At 38.8% G+C, this 12,291-nt stretch overlaps 2 protein-coding genes and 1 long non-coding RNA gene across 3 annotated transcripts in view; 1 reads left to right on the top strand and 2 right to left on the bottom strand.

The window, feature by feature from the left end:
• The window catches only part of dram1 (DNA-damage regulated autophagy modulator 1), a 9,317-nt gene extending 2,050 nt beyond the window's left edge, over positions 1–7,267 (top strand). The window contains exons 2-7 of the mRNA XM_083546504.1: positions 392–459; positions 2,488–2,630; positions 4,435–4,612; positions 4,698–4,756; positions 4,904–4,996; positions 6,701–7,267. Coding sequence (XP_083402630.1) covers positions 392–459; positions 2,488–2,630; positions 4,435–4,612; positions 4,698–4,756; positions 4,904–4,996; positions 6,701–6,745 — 586 coding nt within the window. The 3' untranslated portion in view covers positions 6,746–7,267. The remainder of the gene's footprint in view (positions 1–391; positions 460–2,487; positions 2,631–4,434; positions 4,613–4,697; positions 4,757–4,903; positions 4,997–6,700) is intronic.
• LOC310728763 lies at positions 2,793–4,428 on the bottom strand. The gene is made up of 2 exons (XR_014534335.1): positions 3,682–4,428; positions 2,793–3,582 (listed from the first exon to the last, which is right to left on the bottom strand). It is a non-coding gene; the product is annotated as an uncharacterized lncRNA (long non-coding RNA).
• On the bottom strand, positions 6,823–11,550 carry washc3 (WASH complex subunit 3). The gene is made up of 7 exons (XM_083546529.1): positions 11,349–11,550; positions 11,173–11,271; positions 10,750–10,815; positions 9,933–10,064; positions 8,966–9,082; positions 8,740–8,804; positions 6,823–7,562 (listed from the first exon to the last, which is right to left on the bottom strand). The coding sequence occupies exons 1-7, from the start codon at positions 11,397–11,399 to the stop codon at positions 7,472–7,474; spliced, it is 621 nt and encodes a 206-aa protein (XP_083402655.1). The 5' UTR covers positions 11,400–11,550; the 3' UTR covers positions 6,823–7,471.
• Positions 11,551–12,291: the final 741 nt, after the last annotated feature.

The raw sequence follows: 12,291 nt of genomic DNA, 5'->3' as shown, positions 1-12,291 counted from the left end.
GTGGACTTTTTTGGTAACTGTTTGTGATATATAGTTTTGTGGTGATCGGGTGTCCGCATACTTTTGCCCTGACCTTGTCTAGTTTGACTACAGCGTTTATGCGCAACGTCTTTAAAACTGTAAAGGTGTCAAAAACTGCTAAATCTTTCAGAAACACCTTGTTTCTCCGGAAACCTCTCTCTCGCACACGATTCTATTGCCCTCGCTAAAGAGCAGTACAGATATTTCCTGTGCTGGTAATCGTGCCTCAATGGCTATTGTTTCTGTAGTAGGAACAACAAACCCGGAAAACCCAAAACAACCCTTCCTAAAGACGAATGAATGCATACACGTATGAGCATTAAATCAATACCAGTGATGTTAACGATGACATTTTGATGTGGTTTGTTAGTGATACAGGAGCGACGCCTCCGGAGAGCTGCATATTCGGCCTCATGGCAACAATTTCGGCTTTCGCAGGTGTGAGTTTTTTCTTCTCTATAAATACACACAGTGCATTTGGGAAAGTATTCAGACCCTCGTCAGTATTTTCAATGTTGTTACAGCATGTTGCAGCCTGATACTACAATCATTCAAGCTGATTTCTTCTTATGAATCTACACTTAATACCCCATAATGACAAAACAGAATCTTCTAGAAATGTCTGTCAAATTTCAGCAACAACACTTTGAAAAAATTAGCTCAGGTGACTCTCATTTCTCTTCTTGTTGCTGAGCTGTTTCTACATCTTGATTAGAGTCTAACTGTGAAAAGGCACACATTTCTCTACAGAATCAATGCAGATCATATCAAAATCCAAGCCATGAAGTCAAAGAAGCTTCCTGCAGAGCCCTGACACAGGCTTGTTGCAGATATGGGGAAAGGCTATAAAAAAATGTCTGCTTTACTGAAGATTCCCAAAAGCACTGGACTTTATCTGGATTTTATGGTAGAGTATGGAAGATTCACCTCAGTGCAAAACCCATGGACGCCTGCTTGAAGGACTCTTAGCCTGAACAAGATTCCCTGGTCTGATGAGAAGATTGAACTGTTCAGCTTCAATTCTAAATGTTATGTCTGGAGGAAATCCCAACAGTGAAGCATGGTGGTGGCAGCATCATGCTGCAGGGGTGTTTTTCTGCAGCAGGGACATGGCAACTGGTCAGGGTTTAGGATTCAAAGCTGAATAGAGCAAAGTGCAGAGATCTCCTCTATAAAAAACCTGTTCCACAGCACTCAGGACCTCTGAACAGAAGGTCCAGCTTCCTACATGACAAACAATCAAGACAACACAGGAGTGGTTGAGAGATGATTCCTATGAAGGAATGTCCTCGAGTGGCCCAGCCAGATCTCTGAATTATTGAACTCTATTGAACATCTCTGGAGAGACCTGTAAGTGACTGTCCACTGACATCCATCCAGACTGCCCCAGCTTGAGAGGATTTGCCCTGAAGAATGGCAGAAAACCAACTAAGTACAGAGTAAAGGGTCTGAATACTTGTGTACATGTGACATTTCAGTTTATTTATAAAAAGTTATAGACATTTCTAGAATTCTGTTTTCATTTTGTCATTATGGGGAACTGAGTGCAGATTATCGAGAAAAAAGACAAATTGTAGTATCATGTATTATAGTATCATGTGTGTGTGTGTGTGTGTGTGTGTGTGTGTGTGTGTGTGTGTGTGTGTGTGTGTGTGTGTGTGTGTGTGCATATATTTATATCTTCCACTTCTGATCCGATTACCACATTCTCTCCTCTGCTTTTTGCAAACAAACAAAAAAAACGTATTTTCCCAAAATGGCCCAAAATGAATATAAATTAGATATTTATAATAAGCATTTAAATAGTATTTAATAATATTATATACATATGGAAGTCCTAATAGGCCATGCATTATAATTTTTTTTCTTGTTTTTTCGTGATCACACCGTAATTTTCTCGTGATCTTGACATAACAAAAAAATTATAATAATTCGTGATCATGACTTTTCTCTACTTGCCCGCACTGATCACGAGGAAACAATGTTTATATCAAGATCACGAGAAAATTAATTAAAGCGTGAAATAAAATTATAATTAAAGAGTGATCATGAATCACGATAATCGTGATTGCATGATTGTCATGAGTTAACTATATAAACAGCTTATATATATATATATATATATATATATATATATATATATATATATATATACACATTTGCTGATCTGTACATGGTAATAATCAATATGCCATCCGTTCAGTCACCTGCGCTGAAGAAACCGTGGAAATTTCATGAAATGCTTCAGTGCAGCAGTTTCATTTCTCTTTCTGTAAAACAATGAGAGCATTTCTTCTGAAACATGACCCATCTGAAAAAAAAACTCGAGTCCAGACAAAGAGAAATGAAACCCCCCAAAAAGTTATGCAGTATTTCCCAGCGTTTCCCAGCTACTCGAGATCTCCTTGAACCGTAAAATCCACCACGTTATGTCATTCTCATGCATGTACACTGTATCTTTTCTAGGGTTCACCACCATGTTTGCCAGATACAAGTTTGTGCAGAATCTAATTGAGAGAACAGGGGGCGTGTCTCCTCATCTGAACAAGACGGCCCTAGTCATCGCTGCTATTTCTTGTATAGGAATGTGTTTTGTGGCAACATTTCAGGTTTGTTTACACCTTAGAGTTTATATATCAGGTATGCTTTGATAATGTTACTATTAATAATATTGTAATAATCAAGATAATAATCATAGCAATTATAATATGCAGGGCACATCACAAGAGTGATTTATATTTTCATTTGATGTGGATGTTTTGACCACAGAATTCAATTCAATTCATTTTTATTTGTATTGCGCTTTTAACAATGAACATTGTCTCAAAGCAGCTTTACACAGATAATGTGGTGATAAAGAATGAATAAGATGTTCTTTATAAGTGTAAGTTTGTCCCTGATGAGTGAGCCGGTGGCGACTGTGGCAAGCAAAAACTCCTCGAGATGGCATAAGGAAGAAACCTTGAGAGGAACCAGACTCAAGCGGGAAACCCATCCTCATCTGGGTTGCACCGAATGTCCATTTATTACAGATAAACAATGTTGCAGGGTGCAGTGATGGTGATCAGAAACAAACTGTAGTCCTGAGTCAGTGTAGCAGACTGTTGACATGAACTACAGTCCAAATCCATCCTCAAAGCCTGGACGGCCTGGACGAAGTGGGAAGATCCGTGGAGGGAAGAGGGGCAGGAACAGTGGTCAGAACATTGAATTCTTCGACTGTAGAAAAAATGGTCTAAATGTCCAGACCCGGTCATTGTCCAAATTGGACAAAATTCAGATGAGGAGTTAAATTATCAATTATCAATTAGATGTAAGCATGTTTTTGAAACCTTTGGCGAGAAATGTCTTGCATAGCCACAGATCATGGTTCTGAAGAGGCCTGATGAGATTTGTGACCGTGTGAAACTTGTCGCTGCTAAAATACGGCCTCACTTCCTGTTTGGTTGATTTGTTGTCGTTTCGACAAACCGTTTGGAGCGAGCATTCCGCAAGTTTGATGAGCCTCATGATGATGTGTGCCAAATTGGTGATGATTGGACACGTTGATTAAACCCTTCCCTAATCAAAACAGTTTTATTGTTTTATTTAATATTAATAATAATCAGAAGAAAAAAAAAACAAGAAGAAGAAAATGTAAATTAGCAATAGGATGCTTACACAACATCACTGCTTGGCCTGCCGATATCCATAACAATAAGAAGTAGAAGAAAAAGAAGAAGGAATAAAATATGCACAAACAACTTGCGTACAACAGTGCTTACCACCATAATATTAGGAAGAAAAAGAAGAAGAAGAAAAAGGAGGTGAAGGAGCAGAAGAAGAATAGAAGAAGGAGGAGGAGGCGGCACTCAGCAGTTCTTGCTGCATGTACAGGAAGTTGTATCTCAGTGGTTAAGGCTCAGGGTTCCTGATTGGAAGGTTATGGGTTCGAATCCTGGGATCGCCAAACTGACACTCTTGGGGCCCCTGAGCAAGGCCCTCAACCTTGAGTGCTTCCTAACCTCACTAAGATATGTAAAGAAACACTTTTACTGTTACATGCAAAATGCACCTTCCTTTCTTTTTAGACTGAATACAGTAATCCCCCGTTTATCCAGTGGTTACGTTCCAAAACCGCCCGCGATAAACGAAAAAACAATTTCATTATTTTAACATAAAACTCTATAAAAACAATTCCCTTAAAGTGTTTTGGTCTATCGTGCTATCCGCGAGAGACCGGGAAAATCAGCCAAACAAATGAGTTACGTGGCAAATGCAATTCCGCGATAAACCGGGGCGCCAGATTCAAACCGCGGTAAAGCGGGGGATTACTGTAATTCTAATCGGTAACAGTTAACAGTGTTGTTTTGTATTGTTCAATCTCTTTTACCTCCAATGGGAACACTAAACGTGTATTTGGACATGTTTTAGGAGACAGAAGTGATGGTTGTCCATGACTTCGGAGCTTTAACCTTCTTCATTTTTGGAGTGGCTTACATTATACTCCAGACTGTAATCTCATACAAGGCTCATCCGTACGGATCTTCCAAGCGCATGTGTCACATTCGTGCTATCTTCTCCGTCGTGGCTTGCCTGGCCGTCATTCCGAGTATCCTTTAACGTTGTCGATTTATTATATTCCTTCTAATGAGCTTCGAGAAAAACTCGTAGGTTTTGCTTAACATTCCTCACAGCTCTGGCTTGTGCAGCATTTCTTCAGACAAACAAACTGCACTGGAACACAGGGGACAAGGTGGGTTCAAATCCCTTCATCCCTTCATCACACTCCAGCCGGCACAGTTATCGTACAGAGAATCATGTTAATTATAGAGAGACGCATCAGACGTAGATGTACTGTAACATCTTTTTCAATCCAACAAATCTCTATTTTTATCCCTAGGGCTACACACTCCATGCTGTGAGCTCCGTGAGCGAGTGGATAGCTGCTTTCACATTTGTCTTCTTCTTCTTCACATATATACAGGAGTTCAAGGTTCGTTCATTTGTAATAATATATAAGTGAAATGATAATCCAGGTGTAATTATAGATGTGGTGTTACACAATGTAAAGAACTTCCCAAGGTGAAGAGGATAGGATTAAAATGGTGTAAAGCAGGTGTCCCCAAAATACAGCCCACCCCCCACATTTGGAATGGCCCTCTAAACAATGCAGCAGACATTACATTTTAAATGTTTTACTCATATCATATCTGTATTTCATAATAAAGATTGGCTTTTAAATCAAATTTCCCTTAGTTATTAATAGAGGTTGGACTCTCTGCAAAAATCCGATAGTTTTTCCGGGTTCCGGTCCACTGTCATTACGAGAGCGGCCTCTAGAGGCGAATCACCGATGCCACGTTTGTTTTTATACGCGAGACTGCACGCTGCACAGAGCGATATATTTTATTTATTATTTATAATATATCAATTATATTTATGAATAAATATATTCATATGTATTTCCTGTAGCACATTTTTATAATTCAGTACTGTTTTTTTCTTTTAAATACATTTCAACACTATTTTACATGGAGCGTTATGTTTGTTTGTTTTTATCCAGTATCCAATCTAAAAAATCAGTAATCTGCAAGTACAGTTCAACCTCTAGTTATTAACATAATAATAATAATCATTTTATGATTCACCCACCAACTTTATGCATAGGTAAATGAATGTTTTGATTTCAATAGCAATGACTAAGAAAAATGTCATTATGATCGTAATAATGCTCTTTTAATAGGCTATATTCAATATCTCTTGGAAAGTGATGCTCATTTGTCTGTAGTGCAAAACAAAATAATAAACTAATATAGCATTATAAGGCAAAATAAATACATTTTAAATCATAATAAAATCTCCACAATAATACTGGTAGTCACTCTGGGCTATTAAAGAAAGGGGAAGATATGTGGCCCTCACAGAAAAACATTTGGGGCCTCCTGGTGTAAGGCCTCACACCTAGCCATGGATTATCACTTTATACCATAGTCACTTCCAAGCATTGATGAGTTCAAGCTGTTTTTGATGATTGCAGAGCAAAACTGACTGAATGGATCACAATACTGATTAATTTTCTTATTTAATATACAACTCATTACATCTACAATTCTGCTTCTTTGAATCACACAAAGTAGTGCCTTAAAATTACATCTGTATGGATTTAGAATGTAAATTATATCTTATCTATACTAAAATCCTACTATACTTGTGCTGTTTTTCATTCTATTTCTCATTTTCTTCTCTAGTTCTTCCAATTTATCTTCTGTATTCACCATATAGGTTCCATTACACGCAAAAATCCTCCATGGAGCTCAGTAAGGTCATTAGGAAATGTCTACAATAGCTCTCTCGCACCGTATAGAACTGGAATTGGGGTTTATTATACCTACGGGTGTTTTATAAGAAGCATGCTCGTATAGAACTGAGCGCAAACTATAACCTGATCTACATTAATATTTACATATCTGGCGTTTGCTCATGGGGCCAGGAGTAGCAGCTTGGTGACGAGATTGTTGACATTCTGGTCCATTAAGCTACCACACACTACAATTTCCAACCAATCACAACCCAGCATTCAGACTTACCAATATATAAACATTTTTTTTTTTACTCCCCTTTCTCAGCGTGTAACCTTTAAACTTCCATCCAGATGTTTATTGCATGTGACTTACTCATGCGTATCTTTTCGTTACAGAAGTTTACTTTGAAAGTCAGCATCAACATACAAGAGTTTACCTGACGCCGACGTCACAGCCGTCTCCGTCAGACCTGTACGAGTTTTTTTTTGTTTTTTTTGTTTTAAAGGATCAAACTACCTGGCGATTTGTAGATTTTATTTGTATATTTTGTTTTACACGTTATTCAATCACAAGAACGGTTACAATCTTGTTTCAATGTACAATCTTTTTTATAATAATTATAATAATAATGTAATTAATAAATAATTACATCTTTTGCACTTTAATCCACCTTGCTGTAATTTACTAGCACCAGTAAACTGGCAATAAACTGATACAGTTGCACAATATTTATGACTCCTGTGTTGGGAAACGAAAAGCATGTGATGTAATTCTTATGGTTAAATGTTGACACGACCTCGTGATCATGATGCTTTCACAACAACATGTTCATAAAAGTCTGTGATTTTACATTTCATCTCATTAAATGAAAGGCCGGGTGTGTCGTACATTATTATTAGTATTATTCATAATCAGAAACCCTGGTCCATCATTCCTCCTACACAAAAAAAAAAAAACAAAAACATTTTCAAGAGTCCAGTTCTTCTCAAACCACTAGCACTACATAAAGAAAGATGTCTAGGTGACCCACAGCTACTTCATGGCCACTCGCACGGCACACGCGTTCAGTTGCCGTGAACGCTTAGTTAGCTCGGGACCTCTGTATGTTCACCCTGAGAACCCAGTCCGGTTCTCTATAAGCCACCGTTGATGGGTCGGTGGATTAATCAGTCACTGAAAGACGATTCGCTGCCCGAGCTGTCATCATCCTGTTCTGGAACCTTTTGGCTGCAGTCTGGGACCGGGGCGTCTGGAGAACTGCGAGGGACAAAGACATTGTGTGTTACACGTCTGCGAATATGCGGTTTGCTTTGTCGCGATGGCACAAGAGGATGTTTCTGCTGCCTGCACTCAAAGAAGTTGGCGGTGATTTATGTGTTACTCTTCAGCTAGATTTGTGGTCTGAAAAAGTGTAGTCCTGATTTTTTTTGCATGTTTGTCGCACTTTAATGTTTCAGATCATCAAACTATTTAAATATTAGTAAAAGAGAACACAAGTAAACACAACATGCAGTTTTTTAATGAAGGTTTTTATTATTGAGGGAAAACAAAATCCAAAACTACATGGTCCTGTGTGAAAAAGTGTTTGCCCTCTAAACCTAATAACTGCTTGGGCCTCCCTTCAGCAGCAACAACAGCAATCAAGCGTTTGTGATAACTTGCACTGAGTCTGTTTTAGCGCTGTGGAGGAGTTTTGGTCCACTCATCTATGCAGAATTGTTGTAATTCAGTCACATTGAAGGGTTTTCTAACATGAACCGCCTTTTTAAGGTCATGCCACAGCATCTCAATAGGATTCAGGTCAGGACTTTGACTCGGCCACTCAAAAGTCTTCATTTTGTTGTTCTTCAGCCATTTAGAGGTGGACTTGCTGGTGTGTTTTGGATCATTGTCCTGCTGCAGAACCCAAGTTCGCTTCAGCTTCAGGTCACGAACAGATGGCCAGACGTTCTCCTTCAGGATTTTTTGGTAAACAGCTGAATTTATGGTTCCATTTATCAATGCAAGTCTTCCAGATCCTGAAGCAGCAAAACAGCCCCAGACCATTACACTACCACCACCATATTTCACTGTTGGTATGATGTTCTTTTTCTGAAATGCGGTGTTACTTTTACACCAGATGTCATTGAATGAGTTGTCGCTGTCCGTTGTCGCACAGTTGTCGCTGTGCGGTAATTTTGGTCGGCCGGTAACTCCTGGGAAGGTTCTCCGCTGTTCCATGTTTTTGCCATTTGTGAATAATGGCTCTTACTGTGGTTCACTGGAGTCCCAAAGCTTTAGAAATGGCTTTATAACCTTCTCCAGACTGATAGATCTTAATTACTCTCTTGTATATATGTGTGTGTATATACATACATGCATACATACATACATATACATACATACATATAGATTTTACACACGCAAAATTAATAAATAATAATAAAATACTCACTCTAAGAGATTTGGGTCTAAACCTTCAAGAATCATTTTGTTTTTAATGGCCAAGGCAGGAACACCCTAAAAACGAAGATGAAACAGTGGCATCTGTTAGCACTCGATTGTATCATTCACGATATCCTTCACACAACACAGCTATGGTGCAATAAAACAGTGGTTCCTGTAGGTGTCTCACAGTAAAAATAAATAAATAAATAAATAAATAAATAAATAAAACATACCACTTGCACCATTTTGAGGTATCTGGCGTATCGGGGGTCCTTGGCTACGGTCATTAAGTTATCTCCCGCCGGTTCTCCCTTATGCCCCTGTGAGCCTTCCTGCCCTTGTCCAGGAACCTGCAAACAATAAAGAATAATCTAAACCGAATGTACGAATGTAAGTCAGTATTCAGATCGAGGGTTCGTTATAACAAGGATCTGAGATTCCAAAGGTTTGGGTTTCATTTTTACTTTTTTTTTTTTTAAATGCCCAGTCCTATGAATTTCTATGATTCTTTGAATAAGAGAAACATTTGATTTTATCGCACTGACTTTTCGCTTTGAAGCACATCAGCTCTGATTCTCAGAAGACTTCGGCGGTCAAAACAAACCCTTATTGACGTTTACAGAGTGGAAGTGCACGCTGTACACGCCGGACTTTTTACCCGCAAAATTTCCTCATGATTCAGTGTAACAGGAGGTAGAACCCAGGCTTGGATCAGATCCTCTTTAAACGCAAATATACGTGTTACCTGTTTTACAGGGACCATGGACTTCTGAGACGTACGAGATGATATGATAAACCTTCGAGACTAGCTGTGTACAAGAAACTACTTTACTCATCTACGTTTACACACCATCACCTTCAAAATAGTCTCCTTGCGCACCAGCTAGCGATGTACACAGGATGTCTTTTGGCACACTGACTTATAAAGATCGGTGCTCCCTGTGATTGTGTGCACATATAAAATCGAGACTCGTAGCTTTTTGATACCACCTTGTATTGGACATTTGACTGTCTCAAAAAAGGAATTGACTGGAACATTGTTTGCTTTGAGATATCTCGAGTGCTTTGTAATTGGAGACTGGTATTTAGATTGCAAAAATTCATTTAGATGGTTAGATTATAGATTAGATTTAGATTATAAAGCGAGTTTGATACTCTGAGGTCCTCGTGCGCATGTCTATTGGTTGAGTTTGATCTAACCTCAGAAGGAGGAGAAGAAGCAGCTGGGGCTGGAGGAGCACTGGATCCCGCTGCTGGTCCGTTGGTCTCTGGAGATGGCCTCTGATTCACTCTATCTATTGTGACGTCTTCCAGGCCTGGGATTGAGGACAGCTTCGGAGTAAAAACCAGAAGAGAGAGAGAGAGAGAGAGAGAGAGAGAGAGAGAGAGAGAGAGAGAGAGAGAGAGAGAGAGAGAGAGAGAGCGCGAGATTAGCAGGTGAGCTAACGTTCTCTAACACATTCAGGTTGAAATAATACATAGTGTGAATAGAATCAGATTGGTCATGTGACCGACTAAACTGTTGACCAACAACCAGGAGGACATGGAGTTCTTCCAAAAATGAAAATGCTTGTTACTTGACACTAATAAATCCACTTCAGGATAGTAACTTGTAGAATTAAGAAAAATCTTTAAGATCATGCGCTGTATAGCATTTAACACAAGAGGTTGAGAGCAGCCTCTAGAGGTATAACGCTGACACTACATGCGGTTTGTTTTTACATGTGCTACTTCACGCTGCACGGAGAGTGATCTATTTATTATTTGTCTTTTTTTTTGCATAAAATGATATTTATTAATTAATATATTCATATTTAGCATACTTTCATGATTGAGTACTTTTTTAATTTTTGTAATGAAGTTCATTACTATTTTACATCAAGTATGTTTGGGTTTTTATCCATTTTTTTTTAAAAACAATCGGTTAATTAATCGTTTATTGGCAACTACAATCCAAACTGAACAGTTTAGGAAGAAAAGTTGAATCCAGCATTCTTTGAAAGAGAAGAAAGTTCACCTTTGTTTCCAGGATGCTGAGGGTCGTTTCGATCTGCTGGATGCGTAACGATATGGTCGCAAGTTTCTGTATTCAACAATAAATAAATGATTAATGCAATCGTGCATCAACTTTAAGGACAAAAACCAAAATGCATTTTTTTTATGATGATTAAATTGATTATTGGAAGGGTGCAATGTGCAATACATTAATATTTTAATGGATCACGTTTACATTTTTTATACTTTATTAGATTTAAATTACACTATAAGGGCTGAAACTTAATTTTGTACCCTGTGCAATTAAAATAAAGTATCTATCTATCCAATTATCTGGAAATTTCATCTGAAAGAGTAGTAATATATCGCACATATCGTATCGATTGACACACTTGAAGTATCGCTGCATCCCTAAATCCCCAGCATTAGCATTAGCATTAGCTACCTCCTCACAGACGGTGGAGAAGCGGTTAAGGAAGCGGACCGTGTGTACGATAAACTGGTTCAGAAAAGCGACGAGTCTCCGCTGCTGGATCGCCGGAACCTGGGAATAAAACCGGATCAACATGAGAAACGTTACAGAAACACGTGCAAGGCAGATTCTGATCAGCTTTCACTGACCTTCCGCAGGTCCACACCCGAGCCCACGATCGGTAACCCGTCCTCATCCATGACCTCATCAACCGATTAATCCTAGGATTATAAACGTGAATTGAATCCCGGGTTTTAACACGTTTGAGTTGACCAGCATTCAGTAAACATCGCTATGGAGGAACGCGTCCCGTGACTTCTCACGTGACCTGTGACACCCGTGTGACGTTAACACCCGGAAGTACAAGCGCTGTAATTTGTAAAAAAAAAAAAAAAAAGTTAAACACGTTTCCCAATTAAGCAAGAAACACTGAAACACGTGGTATTCATAAAGTTTTAACTTGAAGTCAAACTACAAACTTATTATTATATGTTCTTATATAAGTTTATATTAATACACTGATCAGATACATCATTATGACCACCTAATATTGTGTTTAACCCTTTTTTCAGCAGTTTGAGCTACAGGAGCTCGTCTGTTGGATCGGACCACACAGACCAGCCTTCGCTCCTTACGTGCATCAATGAGCCTCGACCGCCCATGACCCTGTCGCCGGTTCACCACTGTTCCTTCCTTGGAACACTTTTGATAGATACTGACCACTGCAGACCAGGAACATCCACAAGAGCTGCAGTTTTAGAGATGCTCTGGACCCAGACGTCCAGACATCACAAATTGTCCCATGTCAAAATCGCTCAAATCCTTAGGCTTGCCCATTTTTCCTGCTTCGAATACGTCAACTTTGAGGACAAAATGTTCACTTGCTGCCTGAACTTTGTTTAGTGTTCTTTGCTTTACCGCTCAAGTTATAATGCCTGATCGTTGTAGACATCTCTGCTTGCCTTAACTATCTCCAAATTACAGAATTTATATTTGAATATAATTTTGTCTATGAATATGTATTTATTTATTCTCAATAGTCCATTCTCTCAATTTCATAGCGTTTCTTTTGGGTGTGCTGCTACAAGGAGC

Source organism: Silurus aristotelis (assembly GCF_946808225.1).
Source record: "Silurus aristotelis genome assembly, chromosome: 7".
Taxonomy (NCBI): domain Eukaryota; kingdom Metazoa; phylum Chordata; class Actinopteri; order Siluriformes; family Siluridae; genus Silurus; species Silurus aristotelis.
The sequence above is the reverse complement of the archived record's forward strand: the minus strand, read 5'-3'. Positions and strand labels throughout refer to the sequence as shown.

Coding starts and splice junctions, on each gene's coding strand:
- washc3 (XM_083546529.1), bottom strand. CDS start 11,399: ATGGATGAGGACGGGTTACCGATCGTGGGCTCGGGTGTGGACCTGCGG. Junction 9,083..9,932: donor CTTCTTCTCCTCCTTCTGAG/GTTAGATCAAAC, acceptor TATTGTTTGCAG/GTTCCTGGACAAGGGCAGGA. Junction 7,563..8,739: donor TTAGACCCAAATCTCTTAGA/GTGAGTATTTTA, acceptor TGTCCCTCGCAG/TTCTCCAGACGCCCCGGTCC.